This window comes from Drosophila albomicans, chromosome X, assembly GCF_009650485.2.
Source record: "Drosophila albomicans strain 15112-1751.03 chromosome X, ASM965048v2, whole genome shotgun sequence".
NCBI classification, from domain to species: Eukaryota; Metazoa; Arthropoda; class Insecta; order Diptera; family Drosophilidae; genus Drosophila; species Drosophila albomicans.
Window position 1 is genome coordinate 1,636,837 of NC_047627.2, and position 24,606 is coordinate 1,661,442.

Genomic DNA, 24,606 nt, shown 5'->3' on the forward strand with positions numbered 1-24,606 from the left:
TCAATGTTTTAGTATTTTTTTGTTGTTGGTATTTTTATGGCATATTTATACAGGTTTTTTTTTGCTTTTATTACGAAACGCTCCTTAATTGTTTGGTATATTGATTTGGTATATATTTTAGAAAAATACCACACCATTTTCGTATACTGCAATTGCTTAGTATATTTACGGTATATTGATTTGGTATATTTAAAGAATAATACCAAATTGTTTTGATTTCAATTGCTAATTCTTTCGATATATTAATACAGTATTATTTAAAGAATAATACCACACTGTTTTCATTTTCAATCGAAGCTGCCTTAAGTCTCTTTAATTGTTTAGTATATTTGTGGTATATTGATTTGATATATTTAAAGAATAATAGCACATTGTTCTTACGATGCTGACGTATTTTGTCTCCTCAACTTTTAAGTATTCTTTGGTATATTGATTTGGTATATTTAAAGAATAATACCAAATTGTTTTGATTTTAATTGCTAATTCTTTCGGTATATTAATAAAGTATTATTTAATGAATAATACCACACTGTCTTCATTTTCGAGCGAAGCCGTCTCTTTAATAATTTAGTATATTTGTGGTATATTGACTTGGTATATTTAAGGAATAATACCAAAATGTTTTGATTTTAATTGCGAATTCTTTCGGTATATTAATATAGTATATAGTATAGTAGTATATAGTATTATTTAAAGAATAAAACCACACTGTTTTCATTTTCAAACGAAGAGTCTCCTTAATTGTTTAGTATATTTGTGGTATATTGATTTGGTATATTTAAAGAATAATACCACATTGTTCTTACGATGCTGACGTATTTTGTCTCCTCAACTTTTAAGTATTCTTTGGTATATTGATTTGGTATATTTTAAGAAGTGTGGTATTACTTTTTTCGCTTTTATTGAAAGCAATCCCTTTTGCTGCAATGTTTCCACTTCATTGCTACTGCAGCCGCTTTTGCAATCTCTCTAATGCAAGCCAAACTCAACCGCGTTTCCATTGTGTGTTCGCTCCACATTGAATGATTGCTTATTGCCAGCATTAAAGAAAGAAACTCCTTGCGTTGCACTTAGCAAAAAGTACACATTGGGCTCGGGTTAGGGTTTGAGTTTGAGTTTGAGTTTGGGTTGCATTTAAGCATCAATCATTATCATTTGCCATTAAGTGCAGCAACAGCATCTTCTTCTTCTTCTGCTTCTTCTTCTTCTGCGTGGAGCAACCCCTTTGGCAACAACAATAGCGAAATGTGCGAACTGCAGAGAGGAAAACCCATCGAGTTGCATTTCTTTAATGTTTTATCACTTCACTTGGCAAACAGGAGACACAGACACAGACAAAACACACACACAAACACACACTTACACATACACATATACATACACCCCTGCTTTTACCTGCCACTTATTGCTAGGCTGCTTTTCTTGGCTGCTTCTTTTATTTGAAATCCATTAAATGCTATTTTTGCCAAATGCTCGCCTAACGATTTCTTGAAAAGCGAAAAAAAACGAAAGAGATGGAGAGGGAGAGGGAGAGGGAGAAAGACACGCAAGTACATAGCTCATTAGTTTGATTACTGGCGCCCCCTGGCGGCAAGCAAGCGCACTCTCGAAGCAATCCATTGGGTGCCAGCAAGCAAGCAACAACAAGAAGAACAACAACAAGAAGAACAACAACAAGAGCAACTCCAGACAAAGTCGACAATGCGACAACCCAAACACAGCTGTGATAAATGCACTCGCCTGACAACTAAATCACTTACGTGTGTGCGCCCAACATTCAGATTTATCTGTTACACATGTTCATAAATATGCGACAATATTTTGTGACGCCGCCCAAGCAAGCAACAGCAACAGCAACAATCCAAAAATGAGTTTAGTTTAGCCGAAAAGCAACACGAAGTTCTAATACACTACAAATAATTTATGAAATTGCACTAACTTCCAAACAAAATCAATTCTCAATTTTCGAAATGTTCTACTTAATTTCACAGCAAAGAAATTCTCAATTAAATAAGTCTCCACTTAATTTCATAGTAAAGAAATTTTCAATTAAATAAGTCTCCACTTAATTTTGCAAATTTGTAATACACTACAAATAATTTATGAAATTGCACTAACTTCCAAACTAAATCAATTCTCAATTTTCGAAAAGTTCTACTTAATTCCATAGTAAAGAAATTCTCAATTAAATAAGTCTCCACTTAAATTCACAGTAAAGAAATTTTCAATTAAATAAGTCTCCACTTCATTTTTCAAATTTGTAATACACTACAAATAATTTATGAAATTGCACTAACTTCAAAATAAATAAAATTCTCAATTTTCGAAATGTTCTACTTAATTTCATAGTAAAGAAATTCTCAATTAAATAAGTCTCCACTTAAATTCACAATAAAGAAATTTTTAATTAAATAGGTCTCCACTTAATTTTGCAAATTTGCCAAATTGCTCTTAAGAATCAATATGCCCCAAGGCAAAGGATAAGCCAAAAGCGAAATAAAGGAAACTGTGCAAATATGATCGACAGCAAAACGGAATGAAAAAAGAAAACAGAAAACAGAATACAGAATACAGAAATGAGATAATGCGAAATGTTAAATGGAATTGCAACAGTTGTTTGTTGTTAGAGACTGTCTTCCACATAGCGACTTCTCTTCTCTTCTCTTCTCTTCTCTCTCCACTTTGCTTTGTTTGTGTTTGTGTTGGCTGAAAGCGTGTTTATTTTTTCGCAGAAGTGCAATTCAGAGTGCGTGTAAAAATAGCGATGGGGCCAACCATGGGTTAAACAACAACAACAGCAACAACAGTGGCAACAAGCATTATTCAAACAACAACAATAATACATATCTGTAGACAATGCAAACAAATTAGCAGCATAGAACCAAAAAAAACCGCAGCTAAAACACTTCCGTTTCAATTTAGTAACTCACAAAACTATATTTAGTATAAAGTATATACTATAAATGCTGACAAGAACTGACACGTTCACTTTTGTAGATTATTGTTTACTGTTGTTTTGGTTTTTATTTTCGTGTTTTATCACGAAGCAAACAAAATCAAATCGCAACGAAAACAACGAAGCTCTCTTATACACTCTCTCCCAATCATAGTTAGAGAACTCTGTAGAGTATTTATAAAGAGGCTTCGGGAAAATGCTCTGCTGATAAGCCGAGTTCCGATGGGAACACACAGAGGAAGTTGGATTGATTTCCATACGGTTTCAGAGAACTATGGGAATCTTTGGCACGATAATATTGTATCATAAAAAAAAAAAAAAATAAGAAAAAAAAAACACAGAACCACAGGCATGTTTGTGTGGTTTTCTATATTCGTTTTTATCGCTGGTTGTCAAAAAAGCAAAAAAAGCAACACATATTTATATACAAAATATTATTGTGAACAAAAGAAACAAAAATTGTTTATCGAAAGAAAGAAAGAGCAAAAAAATAATATTATATGAGAATGTGATGTTTGTTTTGTCGCTGACAAACCATATTGAATTTTATATTTTATTATTCTGCGGTTAGTTGTTGTTGTTGTTAATATTTATCCTAACACTTGTCGCATAAAGAAAAAATAAACTCAACACTGAACTCTCGGATATTCATATAAAATATAAATTATCAGCTAATGAATGTCATGTGAGAAACGGAAACATTGTGGTAGGAATATTTCAATGCGAATGCACTCGAAAGTGATTAAAATCCCGCATTTGCCAGCATAATGTGATAGATAATGATAATAACTAATAACTAGCAATAATCATAATTTTCATGCACAAATTCGATTTGTGCTTATCATCGCGTGACGCGACTCAATTCCAATTCGAATTCAAATCGAAATTGAAATCGAAATCGAAATCGCCCGAGCTATGTGAGATGGATGATGAGCTATCAAAATTGTATTGCTCGACTTGACGGATGGCTTTTCAACTAATTAGAAATTAAGCATACACACAGAACACAGAACCCGCAGAATAAATTTCCATAGTTTTGCAAGAGACAGCGACAGAGACAGCGATAGAGGGTGTGAGAGAGAGAGATATCTGACGCACTTGGGCAAAATCCAGAACGTCATCATGCTTATTGAGAGTGCTATTTATTGTTATTATCATTATTATTAGGCATTCAACAGTTTTGTCATATTTACAAAGTCATACCAAAATAAAACAAAAATGTCTGCATTTACTATCGAGAGGAGAATATATATAGAGTATAGAGTATAGTATTAGCTCTTTATTGTGTTTTGAGTGCAAACATTTGTGTACACGTGTGTGTTTGTTTTTAGTGAGACAATTGAGTTTATTTTTAAAAATTCAAATTTGAAATCAAGCGGAAAATCCGCATCGAGGCCAACACAAGTTGGCTAAAATTAAACCAAATTAGCCCCAAAACGAACACACAAACAAAATCGACAGCAACTGTGCAAACATGATCGATAAACGACTTAGAAACGAAACGAAATAAAACCAAAAAAAAAAAACTCTAATCTTTTGGTACTCAGTAACAGATCCCAATACCATTATCGAGGACAGTTTCAACGCGTCACTGATCTCTGTCCAGATACAAATGTGTGTGTGTGTTTAGGCGTGGCAATCATCAATATTAATAAGAATAGATTAATAATAATACTGCTAGGAGAGAGGGAGCGAGAGAGCGATAGTCGAATATTTGATTAGACAAGTGTCAAGGCAGCTCAATTCATTTATAACATTTGTTGTTCATTCCTATTCGATTCGTATTAATATATTCATCATAATCATCCCAACACACACACACACGCACATCTAATTTATAATGATTTCAAATTTTCAAATTTCAAATTTCGTTGGGCTCTTTCAAATTATTGGCGATTATTAAAATTTAGTATGATTTCAATTTCAATTTCAATTGGAGCGCAAAGTTTCTTTGAGTTATTCGAAATTTTCAATGTTTCAGTGCAAACGGGTGAGCATCCTTAGTGAAGCACAGAGCGAGAGCGAGAGAGAAAGAGAGCTTTCGCAATGCAGTTGCGATTGGAGTTGAGCTTAAAGCTCTGCAGCAGCGGCAAACCAACAAACGAACTTTACTTATTCTTCTTCGTCTCAATTCAAATAAATTTTCGTGGTTTACGTTTGCTGCTGTTTGCTGCTTTTGCTGCTGCTGCAACACACAATTGCAATTATTCAATTCAAATCAATCAGCAACAAATCGCATACACACCCACACACACACACACACATACTGGTAGAGACATTGAGCTTAGTTTAGAACTGACTGCAATGATTTAAGTTGCTGTCGTTATCATCGTTTCGCTGCTGCTGCTGCTGCTGCTGCCTCCGCCTCAGTTGCGTCGCTGCTGATTAAAGTGAAAAACAGTCATTATCATGCACACATGCACACACACACACACACGCACACACACATGCCTTTGCTCGCTCGCTCGCTTGACTTGCTGTCGTCGCTTGTTCGACCAATTGCGGATAAATTCAATTTATTTATCGCATATGGATTTTGATCAGCGCTCACACACGCTTCCCCCACTCTTCCACTCTTCGCACTCTTCCACTCTTCGCACTCGCAGGCAGTGAAAAGAGGCCAGCAATAGTGCACACACTTAGTCACTGTGTCCATCTCACTTGGATAAACGCTGCTGCGCTTTGACTTTGGCTTCTGTGTCCACTACTATTGTATTGTGTGTTGTTGTTGCTGTTGTTGTTGTTGCTGTTGTTTGGCTTGTCTGGGACACATTGACTGATTGTTGATTGCTGACAGTATTTTTATTAGTATGTATGTATTTAGTATATACCGACATGTATGTACATATAGAGAGCTATAGCTTAGTGGCTTCTGTTCTTCTCGCTTGTCGTACTATTTGTATGGTAAATGGCGATTTTGATTTTTTTAAATTGATTATTTCCTTATTTTCGTGTACCAGTTGCTGCCATTAGTCGTTGTTGTTGTAGCTTGCGCTAGTTTGCTGCGGTTCGGTTTGGTTTTTAGTCTTCTTCTTCGTTTATTTATGTATTTGATTTGATTGTTGTTTGCCATGTGATTTACATGCAATTTGTGCGCTTGTGCATGCCCATCATCATCATCATCGTCATCAGCAATTGGTTGTTGTCTTTGCTAAGCCAGTGATCTCATTTGCAAAGCTGACAACACAAAAAAAATACTGAATACTGAATATGTTGAGACGCGGCTCGTTGATTTCTGCAATTGACTTTCACTTGTCACTGCGATTAGAATACCAAGTCTCTTCCCTCTCCCTCTCTCTCTATCTGTCTCTCTATAATAATCACATAATAACATTTTCTAATAACTTTTTTCTCTCTCTTTCTCTCTCTGTCTCTCTTTGCAGGTAAGCAAGTCATCCTTACACACATCGCTGACTAGCGTAAGTACTTAAATAAAATACGACATATGCAAGATATTTTCATGACAAGTCAGCAAAGAATAAATAGCGAATAACAAGCTGCTTAAAAATCCATTTGGCACTTCATAAATTGCCACATGCTGCAATTGCGTTTTGTCTAATTACAGGCAATTAAATTTGTGGCAACTCTGGCATCATTTTTTTTGTCGTCTCGTTTTTCCGTTTTTCGGGGGCATCGCAAATTCTCGTCTGTCCGCCTGATTTATGGTTAACAAATAACTTGGCAACTTTGCAGTCAACTTGTCAAACCATTTTCCCTGCTCATATTTTCTGATTCTGATTCTGTTTCTGATTCCGATTCCTTCCCTTCATCTTGCATCTCCACTTTTGCTTGTGGTTTGATATGAATAATTACGTAGTACGGCCCAAAAACTTGTGACCATCAATTTAGACGCCTTGTCAGCTGGCCAACACCCACAGAGACATGCACAGACATGCTGAGACGTGCAGAGACATGCACAAAATTGTCAATTTGAGTGCAAAAATTGAAAAATTGAATTACAACTCAAGTTGTCCAATTCCCATTCCCGAATCAGTCATTAAAATATAATTACAATTATGATTCGTATATCGTGAAATTATTTAATTTGCTAGCAAATTAAAATGCAATTATCAATAGCAGTTTAATTCTTATCGATAATTCATAATCAATTTAGGGTATTTGCTAGTCAGTCAGTTCAATGTGAGTCAACATGAAAAACTCAATTACAAGCTTGAACGGAAATTTAGGATTTCAAATTTGGAAGCTAAGAAAATTTGTCAATAAATCAAATTGCACATTTATTAATTGAGCATTAAATTGACATGCAACTCAGAAGCTCACAAGCTCCCACGGACAAAAATAGAATTAATTAAAGATGCATTATAAATGTTTGTTGCTGATTGTGCATTTGTCTCTGATCTACGTGCTGTGAAATGTGCAAAATGATAAGCATAAAGCAGCTTGCTTTTTATCTTCATCAACGTGAAGCAACGACAAACAAGGAAATGACCCATAAAAGAAATTCAAGACAGCTAAAGAAAAAGAAAAGAAAGAACGAAGAAAAATGCCACTTGCAATTACATACACAATTGATTTCTAATTAAAACCAAATGGCAATTTGATGAAATGTTCCCCAAAGAATAAAATGACGAAAATGGGGGAAATGGAAATGGAAATGAAAATAATTATTGACGCCATGCATTTAACGTAACGGCGCAGCCATCAAATTCAGGCAACAATTAAAAAAGGCTAAGCGTTAAAATCGTTCATTTTCGGCCAGCTAAATGCAATTGGGGCGAGTCTAAAAGATTCTTCTTCTTTTTTTTTTTTTTTTTTTGGTTTGCCCTGACTTTAATTAGTTTGCTACGCTGTCGCTTCAATTTTGACGCAGTCAGTGAAGGAAATTCGCCACCGAAAACCAACAAAAAAAATAAGAAAGAAACCGCAAAGATGTCTTCGTCTTCGTCTTCGTCTTCGTCTTCAGTTCATGTCGTCAGCTTCTTCATCATCCGCATCGTCAACGCAAATTACGCGTCGTCAAAATAATTGCCGTGGCTCTCCTCTCCTCCTCTTCTTCTTCTTCGCACAGTGGTAGCAAATATAAACTTGAAGCTATCGATATGCAACGTTCGACTTGCGCAATTAAAATAAGCTCACTTTTTTTTTTTGTTGTGTGTAATTTCATTTTTCTCCTTCGCTTCGTTTAGTTTTTTTTTTATGGATTTTGCCAATTGGCATTTCACGTTAATAGAAAATGAAATTGTCATCAAATGAAGATTGAGCTTGAGCCGCAGACGAGCCTGCAGCAAATCCAATTAGAACCTTGACGCTCCAAATCAAATTAGAAACCATCTGTCCAGCAAACATCTCTGACTGACTTTCGTCTTTCGTCTTTCGTTTCTCGTCTCTTGTCTCGACTTTAAATCAATAAAAATACCAAAAAAAAAAAACGAAAAAAATGCAAACAAATTAAGTCGCTTTAAGCAAATAATTTATTTGCTTATGTTTGTCAAACATGAAGCGGAAGTGCAGCAAAATTTCTTCTGCTTTGTAATCTCAATTGTCATTGCGCATACGTCACGTGTGACGACTTTAAGTAGCTTTTTGTGTAGCCACACATGGAAAACAACAACAACGTAGAGAACAGCAAACAAAGACAAATGCTAGATAGAGAAGCCAGTCGCTGATTATGGGGGCGTGTGTGTGTTGAGGGGGCGTGGCATGGCGGTTAAAACACACACACAACGAGGAAGGCCAAAAAAAAAAAAAAAAAAGGAATTGTAAATAAATACAAGGAAGGAAGTTGAAACCATTAGAAAATGCCAACGAGCTGCACAAACAAAGCAGCGGCAGTCACGCCCCCAACCGCCCACCCGCAAACTGGCCAAGAGAGTCCTTCACGTCCTGATGCTGATATTAAGGTGTTTGTGGCGCTCCTTTTTTTTTGGTTTTTTGGCTACATCCCTTGGCATATTCATATTTTTATATCTAAAACAGAAAAGCAGCCAAAAAAAAAAAAACAGAGCGAGGACAACGATGATGATGATGATGCCTTACGAATGTTTGCTAGAGATGTTGATTGGCATTGCGTTTTTGGCCGCTTGCAAGGAGTGAAGGGGTAAGGGGAAGGGGTAAGGGGCTACTCTGTGGCACGGTCCGTTGGCCCGGTTTGTGTCTGCTCACATACATATATATTGATGATGCGGGCAAAGAGACAAAAACCGACTCCGCTCTCATAAATTATTGTCTAGACTATGATTTTAACGTTTTTTGATTATGAAAGAGCCCCGGACGGAAAAAACCTTTCGCTGAAGAAGTAGCTGCTCCCCCCACCCCTCACTTCTTCTGGTTTTGCTTATTGTGCAGAGAGCGCAGCAATATATAAAATAAAAATTGCTGGCATAACCTTTTTTTTTTTTTTTTGGTTGTTGTTGTGTTTGTTGCTGTGCTGCGTGTAGATATCATATCAATAAGCAAAAGGATTAGACATGTGACTGCCCCGCCGTGGACCAGTCACCGTACCACCCACCCACTGTCTCCCCCTTTCCACTTTGGGATCGACTTTGTAGTCGCCGTTTGTGCTTATCGAGGGTAGCACTTGAATACCAAACAACGAACGAACGAACAAATGAATGTGTGTTTGATATTTTTATGATACTCTTCTCTACTCTGGCCACGCGAATATGAATAAAAGTCAAAAAATGCGAATTGCGAACTGCGAATTGCGGCGGAATGGTTCAGACAATTATTAAGCAAAAGTTTAACGAATTAGAAACAAAATGGGCGACTCCGAGTGGACAGAAGAAGAAGAGGAACGGACACAGATTGGAGGATTGTAGAAAGAGGAGGAGAAGGAGGACACACACAGAGAGAGAGCTTTGATTAAAATGTATAACTTGCTGCACGTGTGTGTGTGTGTGAGTGAGTATTCCCCCCCTTCCTCTTGCTCCAACTGCTCCTGTCTCCGTCTCTGTCTCAATCGTCTACACATAAATATGAAAGCAACCCGGCGAAAGCACTTCAATGGCAGCTCCACTTCCCCTTCCCCCCACTTCCCCTCACTTCCCCACTTCTCTGCTAGCCCACGCACAAAATTCTAGACAATAAAATCGAAACATAAATCGAAAATTGTAAAATTCGAATAAGAAATTGCGGCGCGTAAAAGGGTTTCTCCTCCCCTCTCCACCCCCTCTCCTCTCCTCGCCACCTTCGCTCTGCGCCTGGGAATTGTAAAGCTGTCAAATTTTAATTACAAAACTTTATAATCCAAAAAATACAACAACAAGAAGAACCAGAAGCAGAAGAAGAAGACGAAGCAGCAGAAGACAAACGCACAAATGCGAGCGCCACCTAGCGGCGGTTGGGGGGCAACAAGCAACAACGAGCTGTCGGTTTTGCTCCCAAATCAATTCAATAACTGTACCCATTGCGTTGTGCGTGTGTGCGTGTGTGCGTAACTGAATGACTGAATGACTGTTTGACTGACTGAATCATTAAATGAATGCCCGACTCACTGACTAACTGACAAACTGACAAACTGAACAACGTTACTGTCTGTCTGTCTCTCTGTCTTGCGTTTTGCTTTTCGTTTCGTTTTCGTGCCAAGTTCAGTTCGAAAATTGTTTGATTTATGCCTTTGAATTGTTGTAAATTGCCAAGGTGCTCCCCCTTCCCCCTTCTCTACCCCTCTCACCATCTCTCCGAGTCAGACTTTTGCTTCAACTCCATTTGAGCCTCGAGCTATTGACAAATAATGAAAAATTGAAAATTACCTGTAAGTTGTTTGAGTATTTTCGTTTAGCGAGCTTGTGAATACTTATGAACACACTCACGAGTGCACTCATGAATACACACAGCCAATAATAATAATATGCATATTTGATCAGTGGCAAATAACTCACGTCGAATGCACTCATGAGTGTGCGGGTGTGAGTTGTGAATACACTCATGAGTGCACTCATGAATACACATAGCAAATGATAATATGCATATTCGATCAGTGGCAAACGAATTCAACTAATCGTCAGCCAAAAATCGAATGCACTCATGGGTGTGAGTTGTGAATACACTCACGAGTGCACTCATGAATACACATAGCCAATGATAATATGCATATTCGATCAGTGGCAAATAACTCACGTCGAATGCACTCATGAGTGTGCGGGTGTGAATTGTGAATACACTCATGAGTGCACTCATGAATACACATAGCCAATGATAATAATATGCATATTTGATCAGTGGCAAATAACTCACGTCGAATGCACTCATGAGTGTGCGGGTGTGAATTGTGAATACACTCATGAGTGCACTCATGAATACACATAGCCAATGATAATATGCATATTCGATCAGTGGCAAACGAATTCAACTAATCGTCAGCCAAAAATCGAATGCACTCATGGGTGTGAGTTATGAATACACTCATGAGTGCACTCACGAGCACACATAGCCAATAATAATATGCATATTCGATCAATGACAAATAACTCACCGCGAATGCACTCATGAATGTGCGGGTGTGAGTTGTGAATACACTCACGAATGCACTCGTGAATACACAGCAAATAATCAAAAAATGTATGCATATTCGATCAGTGGCAAACGAATTCAACTAATCGTCAGCCAAAAATCAAATGCACTCATGGGTGTGAGTTATGAATACACTCATGAGTGCACTCGTGAATACATATAGCCAATAATAATATGCATATTTGATCAGTGGCAAATAACTCACGTCGAATGCACTCATGAGTGTGCGGGTGTGAGTTGTGAATACACTCATGAGTGCACTCACGAATACACATAGCCAATAATAATATGCATATTCGATCAGTGGCAAACAAATTCATAAATGTGAGTGTGAGTTGTGAATAGACTCATGAGTGCACTCATGAATACACATAGCCAATAATAAAATGCATATTTATAAATCAGTTGATCAATGGCAAACAGATTCGCAAAGCGAATACGAATGCACTCATGAGTGTGTGAGTGTGAGTATACTCAGACTGGAGTTTTGTTGTCTTTTGTTGCAAATTGCCAACTTGGGCATTGCCAGCTGCCAACAGCAACAACAACAAGAACAACAGCAACAGCAACAACAATGACAACAATAGCTTTTGGCGTCAAAGCTCTCTGGGGTGCACTTGGCAGCAGCCTCAGCAGCAGCCTCAGCAACTTGCAACAGCCCCCTTTTTGCCAATGCGACACTTGAAACAATCAAAAATCAATGACAGCAACAAAAAGTGTAGAAAAATTGTTGACGACATTGAGACGACAGCGAATGTTTCGCTCTGCTTTCGCCTTCGCCTTCGTCTTCGTCGTTGCCTTCTTCCATTGCCTGCTCTTTACTCATTTGTCTTTTGGCTTTTTGGAAATTAACAACACACGCCGCCGCCGCCGCTGTCGCCTTCCCCTTCTCCACCTCCCCCTTTCTCCACCATGCGCTTCAAGTTTGCGCTGCTTGAAAAGTAACCCCTTTTTTATGTGACTCTAAAGCTATCTCTAACTTCATCTGCTGCCTTTGCTCTGTCTCTGTCTCTGTCTCTTCCTCTCTCTCCATTTTATATATATCTGTGTGTATATATATATATTTTAAAATTTGTATGCCCGAATGAATTTTAATTCCTTTGACGGTTGCTTTTGGCAGCATTTTACAACTGACGTGCCTAAAAGGCTGCAGCACACACAAAAAATACACAACTCGAGTCGAGCGTCGCGCTTTCTCTCTCTTTTTCTCTGTGTGTGTGTGTGTGTGTGTGTGTGTGTCTTCTTCTTTGATTGCTTATTGTTAATTTGTATTTGTGTATTGGTCATGTGAGTGTGTGTGTGTGTGTGCATGAATTCTGAGATGTTGCTCGCTCGCTGATTAAACCCTTTTTTTACCCTAGCCATATATGAATGAATGTGGCAATCACACACACACACACACACACACACATATGTAGACGAGTGTATCTTAATTCCTTTTGGCGTTTTATGCATCGACCCAAGCAATTCGCCCACCTGCTGCCACACACACACAACCGTCAACGTCTTTTGCCTTCGAGTGTTTGTTATTGTTATGCGTGTGTGCGTGTGTGTGTGTGTGTGTGTGTGTGTATTGACTGCTTTGTCAATTGTTTGTTGGAGTGTGGGGAGAGGGGAAGGGAAGGGAAAGGGAAAGGGGCAGCTGTTGACTGTCTCCCAGTTCAGTTTTTGTTGGCTGCCTGGCAATTTTGTTAATTACAAATCGTTTGCTTTTGCCTCTATGCTAATGTCTCTGCCTGGGACATCAAGCAAGCTCCCCCCCACCCCTCCTCTCCACCTCTCCCAACAGCCGCTTGACTACCATGCATGTGTGTGTGTGTGTGTGTGTCTATTTTTGCATAACTTACGCAACTTTTTACAATTCTGACAGCTCCCCCGCAGCCCATTGAAATGAAGCAAGGGTTGTTCTTCTATTATATTTTTGTTATATGTTATCGTACACACATCTGCATATTCCTAGACACACACACGCACACACACACACGCACATATTTATAGACTCTCGTCGGCCTAAAAAACTGTCTTGGGCAATGCTAAACGCAAAACCAACGCCAATTAACAGCTGGCCAGTTGTTGCTGGACTGTCAGTCAATGTCCAAAAATACAACTACGATACTACAATACGATACTACGATGCGATCCGATGTTATATACCCCCAAGTGGTTGTCGGGCCACTTTTCATACCACAACATTTTTTGGGTAACTATTTCTCATTGTTGGAAAAATGTAAATTTTCATAATTTCACAGTCAATACTTTGCATAGAGCGAGAGCTCTCATTCCATGGCTTCATAGTTTTTGTTTGATTGCTGCCGTATACGCTGGAGACAGAGACAGAGAGAGAGAGGGAAGGGAATGGGAATGGCAATGGCAATGGGAGCCACAGGCGGGCCGGCGGGCAGGCAGCCAAAAGTTTTGCTCAAAGGGTTGCAAAATGATTTTTGAGTTTGTGTCGAAAATCCCAAAAAGTTGATTTATCGTTTTAATAATTCCTCAACAGCAGCAAATAGGACGGAGACTTAATATTAAATGAAATGAAATCGAAATGACAAAAATGCACTCCAACTAATCATATTTGAAGCCAACGTTGCCAAACTTCAGCACAGTTGCCAATTTTCACAAATGATGAAAGCTTACAAGAAATGCTCACTTCGTTTTAATTACGCATTTCATAAAGCAGTTCTAGATTAATTCAGGCAGCTCTTGAAACGAATAGTTGCCGAATTTCAAAACAGTTCTAGAAATGAAATTAGTATGCAGAGTTGCTTGCACTGTTGCCAAACTTCAGTGTATTAGTTTTGTTAGCATATGATTTTGTTTCGAACAGTCTTTGGATTATTAATGAACTCAAGACACACGCACAACCCTTGGCATGTTCATACACACTTGTGTGTGTGTGTGCCGCATGCTAATTGCGTTTATTTAACAAAACAAATTTTTTACATTTTCCAGTGGTTCTTGCATTGGGGGAAAAACTGAACTCAATTGAGTTGGCAATTAGATGGCTGCCAAAGGCAAAGGGGGATTGCATATATTTTTTATTTTTTGTCAAGTGAATGGGGTACACACATCCACAACATTTTTATGCAATTAATTTGAGTCGTCGTCGTCGTCGTTGTCGTTTGCGTCTTGTCATTTCTTGTCTACAAAACTTGGGGGGTTGTCTTTAGTCCTTAGTCCTTAGTCCTTAGAAGCTCCCCTCTCTCTTTCTGCTTCTGTTTCACATGTCGTCTCGTATGCTAATGAAAAATCGAACACGCAACTTAATGTCGAGGGTTGGGCCAGCCGGCCTGCCTTTTGATTGATAATGAAATTAACTGACTCACTGACTGACTGACTGAACTTGTAGAAACTGCTTAGCATTTTAGCATTTCTTGGCATGACATGAGCCATGTATGTAGGTGGAACACATGTTTACCATTTTCCCATTTGTTCGTTCGTTCGTTGTATTTATGTTTATGCGTTTTTAATGCCAATTATGTATTATTGCTGTTGTTGCCAACATTTGTTTATGGCCAATAATCATAATCTGGCATATATGGTTGCCTATTAACTCTCTTATTGATAAAATAGCGAGCGCGTAGGTAAAACTTTTGCCAATCATTTCTGTTGTTGTCGCTTGTTGTTTGGAGCGTATGAAGACAAAAATACGGCAATGACACGCAAATTACCAATTGGCTTTATGTTGATTAGAAATCGGAAATCGGGAGTCGAGAGTCGGGAGTCGCTGGGTACAGTCAGCGCAAAACGTTCACGTGGCAAGTTTGTTGCCGCCATTCGTTATGCGTTTGCCTTGCCTTGCCTTTGGCATATGCGTCAATTAAAAACCGCGCCATTAAATTAATTTTAATCACATAATAAGAAATACACACACACACACACACACACACTTATGCCACATATGGCTGTCATTAAAAAATTTTGTTGCATACCGCACGGCGAAAAACTTTATCTTGTCAACTTTGTTGCGCCGCCAAGCCGTGGCACGTCGCACACACACACACACACACACACACATACACACACCTGTCTCGTATGTCTCTCACGTCGACCTGTCGCTCTCTTCCTCTTCCCTTTGCTGCTGTCGTTGACGCACTTAAGAAAAATTCCCTTGTCAAATTTGCCAATTATCATATTTTCATCAAACAAACAAAGTTCCCAAAAACTCAAACGCTTGCTGGCGGCGCTTTTCCTCCCCCTCTCCCTCCTCTCCCTTCCCTGCTTAACCCGCATACACATATAGAGTATTGTACCTATGTGTGTACCATCATATCCTATACACCTGTGGCTGTATATGTGTGTGTGTGTGTGTGTGTGTGTCTCCGGCAATCAGCGACGTCGTCGTCCTTCGTACTCGTTGTTAATTTTATTAAAATTATTTTATAACTCTCGAACTTTTGCACATACGCGACGCAACGCGACGCGATGCGACGCGACTTACCTCTTTGTCAGTCACCTCTCCCCCTCTCTCTTTCACTCTTTCACTCTAACTCTCCCTTAAATATTGATGTGTGCAATTATAAAATAAAGCAACAACAGAGAACAACAGCAAACCACAATGGCAGACAATAATCAGAAAGTTTGCCGGCAACTTTGCTTAGCGATTGAGAAAATATTTAAAGCATCACTTTGTGTTTGAACTTTACTAAAAGTTTACTAAACATTCAAAATCCATATCCATGACGATTACTTATACATATTTCTCTTCTCTACTTGCAGATTAAAGCACTTTTGGATGAGCTGCAACGCCTGCGCGCTCTGGAGCAAACTCACCTGGTACAAATCCAAAGGCTCGAGGAGCACTTGGAGGTGAAGCGACAGCACATCATGCGTTTGGAGGCGCGTCTCGATAAGCAACAGATCAACGAGGCATTGGCCGAGGCAACTGCATTGGCAGCCGCTGTCAATGCGGCAGCCACCAACAACAACAACAACAACAATAATACCAATAGCAATATCAATAATAACAACAACACAAACAGCAACAACAACAACAACAGTCACAGTAGTCAGAGCAGTGAACACAACAATGAGACGACAACAGCAGCCACAACAACAGCAACAACAACAACACAAGATCTGACATCGACTCATCAGCACGATGATGACGATGACGATGACAACGATCACGATCATAATGAGCTGCGCGATGACGATGAGGATATGGAAATCACCAGCAACGATCAACAGCAGCAGCAGCAACAGCTTCAACAGCAAACATCAGTTGCCAACAATCGTCGGCATGTGGATGATGAGGAGGATGGCGAGGAGCAGGATGCTGAAATGTCCAATGCCACAGCAACAGCGGAGAGCAATGAGCTGAAAATCAAAAAGGAGCACCAGTGAGTAGAAAGCAGTTCGATTCCACACGTTTCTAACCTTCAAATGCTAAATTATGGTTCATTTCCATTTTGTATCGCATCTTAATTTGCATTCATTTTCATTATGTTACTTCTTCTGTTCATATTTCTATATGTATATATGTAATTTCAATTTGACTTTACTTCTATTTCATTGTAACACATTTCTAACCTCAAAATGCTATATTGCGTTTCAATTCCACTTTCTACCGCATTTAAATTTGCCCTTTTTATGTCTCATTGTCATTACGTTCCTTGTTCTCTTTATACTTTTATCCTCAAAATGTAATTTCAATTTGCCTTTACTTCTATTCCATTGTAACACATTCCTAACCTCAAAATACTTATGTTTCATTCATATTTCATATTCATATTTCCCACCTCAAAATGCAATTTCTATGGTATTTGCCTTTACTTATGTTTCATTGTCATGGTGTTGCTTTTTCTTTACCTTTCTAACCTCAAAATGCTAAATGGTGTTTCATTTTCATATGGAACCATTTTAATTGGTCTTAACCTATGTTTCATTCTAACACATTTCTAACCTCAAAATGATGATGTCCATGTTGTATGATTTAAATTGCCGTTACTTATGTTTCATTCATATTTCAAACCTCAAAATGCAATTTCTATGGTATTTACCTTTACTTATGTTTCATTGCCACTGTGTTCATTTTTCTTTCTAACCTCTTAATGCTAAATTGAGTTTCATTTTCATAATGTACGGCATTTTAATTTACCTTCACTTATGTCTCATTGCCATGCCGTTCCTTTGTCTCATTGCCATTACATTCCTGCTTTTCTTCATATTTCTAACCTCAAAATGCAATTTCAATTTTCGTTTCATTGCCATGGCGTTCCTTTTTCTTTACCTTTCTAACCACAAAATGCTAAATGGTGTTTCATTTTCATATGGAACTATTTCAATTGGTCTTTACTCATGTTTCATTCTAACACATTTCTAACCTCAAAATGCAAAATGATGTTTCATTCATTTAAATTTGCCCTTTCTTATGTATCATTATCATTACATTTCTTCATATTTCTAACCTCAAAATGCAATTTCAATTTGCCTTTACTTATGTTTCATTGCCATGGCGTTCCTTTTTCTTTACCTTTATAACCTCAAAATGCTAAATGGTGTTTAATTTTCATATGGAACCATTTTAATTGGTCTTAACTTATGTTTCATTCTAACACATTTCTAACCTCAAAATGCAAAATGATGTTTCATTCATTTAAATTTGCCCTTTCTTATGTATCATTATCATTACATTTCTTCATATTTCTAACCTCAAAATGCAATTTCAATTTATCTTTACTTATGTGTGTTCCTCTTTCTCTTCTCCCCTCTCTCTCAACAGCAGTCCACTGGATCTGAACGTGCTCAGTCCACAGTCGGCCCTCGCCGCTGCCGCTGCAGCAGCTGCCGCCGCCGCCTGCGCGAATGATCCAAACAAATTCCAAGCTCTGCTGCTAGAACGGACAAAGGCGCTGGCAGCTGAGGCGCTGAAGAATGGCGCCAGCGATGCGGTCAACGTCAACAGCGATGGTGAGTACCGAAGAACCGAAGAATACAAAAAAAAAGAAAAAAGAAAAATGCGTGTTTTCCACTTCCGGTTATGTTGCAGTTGTTGTTTGTTGTTGACAATGCTCTAATACTCTACAATTTAAATTCAAATGCAAATTCAAATTCAATTGCAGTTTTCAGTTTAGTTTAAGTTGTTTCTTGGTTGGTTTCGTTTCAAGTTTCGTTCAAGACAAATGCAACTCTTATCAAGCTGGCTGATCTGGCTTTGATTTAACCGGCTTCCAAACAGACTCATTTATGGCTTTATTTGACTCGTCGTCGATTTTGTTATCGGCTCGACTTGCGGCGCCAATTTTTATAGCCCCTGCAGACAATTCTTAACTTAACTCTTCTCTTTCCATTCCTTTCCTTTCCTTTCCGTTGCGTTATGTTTCGATTGCAATTTGTTTTGTGTATTTTTTGCTGATTTCTTCTTTTTTATTTTACAAATAAATATTTGCATTAAAAACGTCGATGTACGTTGTTGTCATTGTTGTCCTTCTCTCTATCGTTGTTGTCGTTGTCGTTGTTGTTGTTGCTGGTTGTGTTGTGTGTTGGTTTTGTTGTTGCTCTGCATGTTTATCGATAATATATTTACCTCAACAAAAGCCAAAGCACACACACACACACACACACACACACACGCAGTTGACAATCATCATCATTATTACAAGCGAAGAAGGTTTTACGATCATAAGCAACAACAACATCGCTCTCTCTCTCTCTCTCTCTCTCTTTTATATATGTCTTTTTCTCTCTATATGTGTCTCTTTGAATATGAGTCTATATATATATATGATATACAAACACAGACACACACATTTTCTTTGTTGTTTTGTTGTTCGAATTGGCAAAAAGCGAAAAAAAAAACAGTGCAAAAATGTTGGCATAAAAAACATGCAAATTGAAAGCAAAATCGAAAACAAGAAATTTTGATTAATTTTTGGCGTTTTGTTCCATGGATGTTGTTGAACTCAGTATATACAAAAAAAAAAAAAAAAACAAAAAAACTATAACAAATATCAGAAAATACCAAAAACATAAAACGTATTTTATGATCAATGATAAGTAGCAACAACAAAAAGCACAACTTTTTTGTTGTTTCCCGCAGAGCAACAACGTGCAACCAGCAACGTTGTGGCAACAGCAACAGTTGAAGAAGATGAAGAAGCAGTAGCGGCAGCAGGAGATGCCACAGCAGCAGTAACAGCAACAGCAGCAGCAACAGCAGCGAGCAACAAGCAAGAAAATGAAACATTGCCCGATGCGTGTCTGCAGCCAAAGCTCGAAATCATTGACGACGATGTTGTTGCTGCCGTTCAGGGGCAAACGCTGGAAGAGCAGCTCGTCAATAGCTATTGGAGGCGTGGCTTTGAAACGACAACAGCAGCAGCAGCCGCTGCAGCAAGTGTTGCTGGGAGCAAAACGCCAACAATTTATCAAAATGCCAATGCGGTGCAGCAGCAACAGCAACAGCAACTGTTGCCGCCTCCGCCACCGCCGCCGCCATTGCAGCAGCAAACTCAACAACAGCACTATGCCTCGCCACAACAACAACAACAACAGCAACAGCAACAATATCAGCAACAACAACAACAACAACAGCAGCAACATGGACCATCGTCCACTGTGCTACTCAGTCAATTGGTTAACTCAACTTTCTCACATGCCAATCACTCCTCTTGTTCCAATTCCAAATCAAATCGCCTAGATGCCGGACCACTTCCACATCCCCATCACCAGCAACAGCAGCAACAGCAGCAGCAGCAGCAGCAACAGCTGCCACACCAGCTGCAACAGCAACATCACCTCAACAGCAGCAATAGCAGCAACAGCAGCGATCCCTTGGCCCATCACCATCAACAGCAGCAACAGCAGCAGCAGCAACTTCATCATGCACATGGGCAACATCATTTGCATCATTTGCATCACAACGATTCAAACTCATCCAGCGCCAACAGCACACCCAACAGCACCACAGCTCAGCTGGCGGCGAGCATTGCCAACACACTGAACGGCAACAAGTCGCTGTTGCAGGCTGCGGCTGCGGCCAATGTGGCTGCCGCCGCTGTCGCCGTTGGCGAGGACAACAACAACAGTCTGACACCGAATGCGAATGCCGCTGTCGCCGCAGCGGCGATGGCTGCACATGCTCAGCATGCCGCAGCCTTGGGTGCCCCAAATTTCTTGCCCAGTCTGCCCAGTTTGCCGGCATTTCAGTTTGCTGCCGCTGCGGCAGCTGGCCAAGATGCGCGGGCGCATTTCCGATTCGCCGACGCCGAGTTGCAACTGCAGCCGGGTGTCTCGATGGCCGGTCGCCTCGGTGAGTCCCTCATACCCAAGGGCGATCCCATGGAGGCCAAGCTGCAGGAGATGCTCCGCTACAACATGGACAAATATGCGAATCAGGCACTCGATACGCTCCACATCTCGCGACGCGTTCGCGAGCTCCTCTCGGTGCACAACATCGGCCAGCGTCTGTTTGCCAAATACATTCTCGGCCTGTCGCAGGGCACCGTCTCGGAGCTGCTGAGCAAGCCGAAGCCGTGGGACAAGCTCACCGAGAAGGGACGTGACAGCTACCGCAAGATGCATGCCTGGGCCTGCGATGACAACGCTGTCATGCTGCTCAAGTCTCTCATACCCAAGAAAGGTGAGTGCCTCCTAGTTTAGTTTACTTTGTATATTATCACAACAGACAACTCTTCATCTGAGCTCTGAGCTCCCGAATTGCAATTTTCGTAGTAGTTTTCATCTTATGTTAGCTCGCCTGGCATTTCAATCGCATTTTCATTCGTTTTGGCACTTGGCCAGCACATTCGAATGTGAAATTTTAATTATTTTTGATTTTTGCGTATAATCAACAGTCAGCGAGAACTAAGAACTGAGAACTGAGAACTGAGTCGAAGCTGCATTCGTTTTGCCTGTCGCCATAAATTTTGGCAAATTTGCACATTAGGCGTTGAAATGTTTTTGCTCCCGTTGTCTTGGTTTAAGTTTATGTGTATTGATTAGTCATCAATTAAATGCAAACTGAAGGCACATACAACACTGAAAGTATTTTTAAAGTTATTCCACCAAACAACAGAAGACACGCACACGGCAAAGTTAATCAAAGTTTCCCCGCTCTCTCTCTCTCACTCTCTGTGTGTTTGTCCAATGCACATGTGTGTCTAAGTGCAGGCAAATGTTGACAATTAATTTATGACGATTACTCATGGCAGCTAAACTAACTCTGTTTATACATTTCTATGTGTGTGTGTGTGCGTGTGTGTGTTGCGCCCCCTTTTTTTTATACCCGCTACCCAGAGGCTAGAAGAGTCTTTGTGTCTACAGGAAATGTGTGTAACAGGCAAAAGAAGGCACCTCCAGCCCTATAAAGTATATACATACTAACATATATTCTTGTCCGTCTATCTGTCTGTCCGTCCTCATAAACACCAAGATCTTAGAGACTACTGAAGATAGAGATATAATTCCTTTTCGACAGCACTTGTTGTGCTTGCACCCAGTTGAATTTCAGCCCTATAAAGTATATACATACATACTATATTCTTGTCCGTCTGTCTGTCTGTCCGTCCTCATAAACACCAAGATCTTAGAGACTACCAAAGATAGAGATATAATTCCTTTTCGACAGCACTTGTTGTGCTTGCACCCAGTTGAATTTTCTTGAATATTTTTGCCACGCCTTCTTCCGCCCCCGAAAATTGATCGAATAACAAGCGTAATTTTGAAGCGAGAGTCGTGAGTTTTAATACATACCCCATTAACTATATTCTTAATGTTTCCTGAAAGTTTGGTTATGATCATATAGAAAATATTTAAGAAATACTGTTGTATGTGTTTTGCCTGAAAATATGGTATAATTTACATTCTATGGTATATTTTTAATGTAGTACGTTTAGAGTGCAAAATATACTAAATATAGCGATTGGTATATTGGTATATTTTTAGTATTTTTGTGGTATATGAATTTGGTATATTTTTCAATGAATACCCCACTATCCCCTTTTTTGTATTTTTTTTTAGTATTTTTGCGGTATATTAATTTGGTATATTTTGAAAATGAATATCTCACAGTATCTCACAGTCGAGCACACTCTTGTTTTTTTTCTTGCTTGTCAGTTAATTATAAGCAAATAGTCGCCTAGAAGTAGGCAACACACACACACACACACAGAGGCCATAATTATAGTGGATAATAAGTGTATCCCCATAATAATGATGACGATGAGATGATGAAACAAATCGTTGTAATAAATTCACAACGCGATACTTTGAAGTCAAGTTGTTGTGGCGCGTCAATGATTTTTGAATTGTAATTGTTTAAAGCGTGCCTGTGGCATGAGTTTTGGCGAAAATGGAAAATGGAATGGCAACAAATGTGAAATGGTTGGGAGAGGGAAAAGCGACGCGACGCGACGCGACGACTGCCGTGACAATTGGTCTGTAAAAGGCTTGAAACAAAATATATATATAGTAAAAAAAAAACACAAAACACAACAACACAGAGAGAAAAAAAAGAAAACAAAACAAACGTGAAGTAGAATTAAATGTAAACAACGACAACAACAACAACAACAACAACAACAGGAGCAACAACAACAATAAAAAAATGCAACTGCTGCCTTCAACGAGGCATGCAAAACGTTGACGTGCCGAGCGTTTGAAGTCGTCTTTGTGGTGGACAAAGTGCGCGGCAGCCAAGAGGGGCAACCAGAGGGGGGAGGGGGGATTCATGCACTGTGAAGTTGAGCCAAGGGCGGAGGCGGCGACGGCGACGACGGCGGTGATTGGTAAACCAAGTCAAAACCCGCCCACTCAGAGCAAAGTTTTTCGTTTGTTTTTGCTGCGCTCGTTTTAAACATTCTTTTTGTTGTTGTTGTTGTTGTTGTTTGTCGAGCGACAATTGTTGCATATTGAAAAGTTATAAAATTGTAAATTAAATGAATCAATAAATTGCAACATAAAGTTTCGTCTGAAAGTTGTCCAAAGCCAGAGAGAGTGAGGGAGGAAGGGAAGGGAAAAGGATTGCCAAGTGGCATTTAAGTGCTCAATTCAAACTGCGTTTAGCATTGCAGCAAAGCCAACAACAGCAACAGCAACAGCAACAAAGTACAAAAAAATCGACGTCATTTCAGCCTCGTCAGACGACGCGTCGTATACGTAATGCCAAATATTTGTATTGTCGACAGCGATCGCAGCAGCAGCAAAGCCAACTCGTTATGGCAGCTAATAATAGTAGCATATTAACACATAATTTTAGCAGACGTCGTCTATTTGTTTTAGCCAACAGCAGCAGCAACAGCAGCCGAAAAGTCGACCGAAAAGTGCGTAGACCAAAATAGAAAAGAAAACGCATGACAACAAAAAAACAAAACAAAAGACAAAAGAACACAAAAAACTGCTCAAACACCACACGCATATGCAATGGGGGGGAGGGGAGTTGAGGTAGCAAGGGTAACACGGCCTGTAACAGATCGAAAGAAACAAAAACCAAACAAAAAAATAGGCAAGAAAAGACAAAAGCATTCCAAATGCCAAAAGACAGACGGAGAGACAGACAGAGAGAGAGAGAGAGAGAGAGGGACGGAGGTAGCTGGCAGGCACTTTTATTTGCCGCCGTTTCACAAATTATTTGTCACCAGCCATAAAGCGAAATATGTGCCCCACTGGGGTGTGCGGAAAAGGGGGGTGAACGGGTGCTGACTAAGTGGCCAACAGGCCGTATCAATTCCTGCGCTTTTTGGCCTCATATTTAAGCATTTTTTTCGCTTTCGCTTTCGTTTTTGTTTTTTCCTTTGATTGTATTTTATTTAATTTTATTTGATTTTATGAAAATTGCTTTATTCATACGGAATGTGCCCGCTCGGCTATAACAATGGGGCGTGGCCGATGTGTGCGTGGGCAAAAGCAAACGCAAAACGAAAAAAATAATAAACATAAATCAGCGTAAAGCACATTCAACAATTTTTATAAATGTGATTAAATTCACAAGAACAAAAACAAAACACACACATATCATATGTATAAATGTATATTTGAATATTCGATGGGGGGTGGTTGGGAAATTGATGGCATAAATCTTTGATTTCTTTTGGCCAATGACTCAGAATCCGAATCCGAATCAGAATCAGAATCAGACTGAGTCGAGTAAACAGCAACAGCAGCAACAAATACTTCAAATCGATGCCATGAATACCGTGCATGATTCAAATGATTCACAATCTATGATGATAAATATA

General features: G+C 39.3%; 1 protein-coding gene across 5 annotated transcripts in view; it reads left to right on the forward strand.

Annotated features, from left to right (window-relative positions):
- Positions 1-24,606, forward strand: part of LOC117577721 (homeobox protein cut) — an 89,361-nt gene that overhangs the window by 54,979 nt on the left and 9,776 nt on the right. For 3 of the 5 annotated variants that reach the window (XM_052008471.1, XM_052008473.1, XM_052008474.1), the window contains 3 exons: positions 16,148-16,770; positions 18,153-18,340; positions 20,070-21,011. In XM_052008471.1, coding sequence (XP_051864431.1) covers positions 16,148-16,770; positions 18,153-18,340; positions 20,070-21,011 — 1,753 coding nt within the window. The remainder of the gene's footprint in view (positions 1-16,147; positions 16,771-18,152; positions 18,341-20,069; positions 21,012-24,606) is intronic. The other 2 variants (XM_052008472.1, XM_052008475.1) reach the window with 2 other exon arrangements.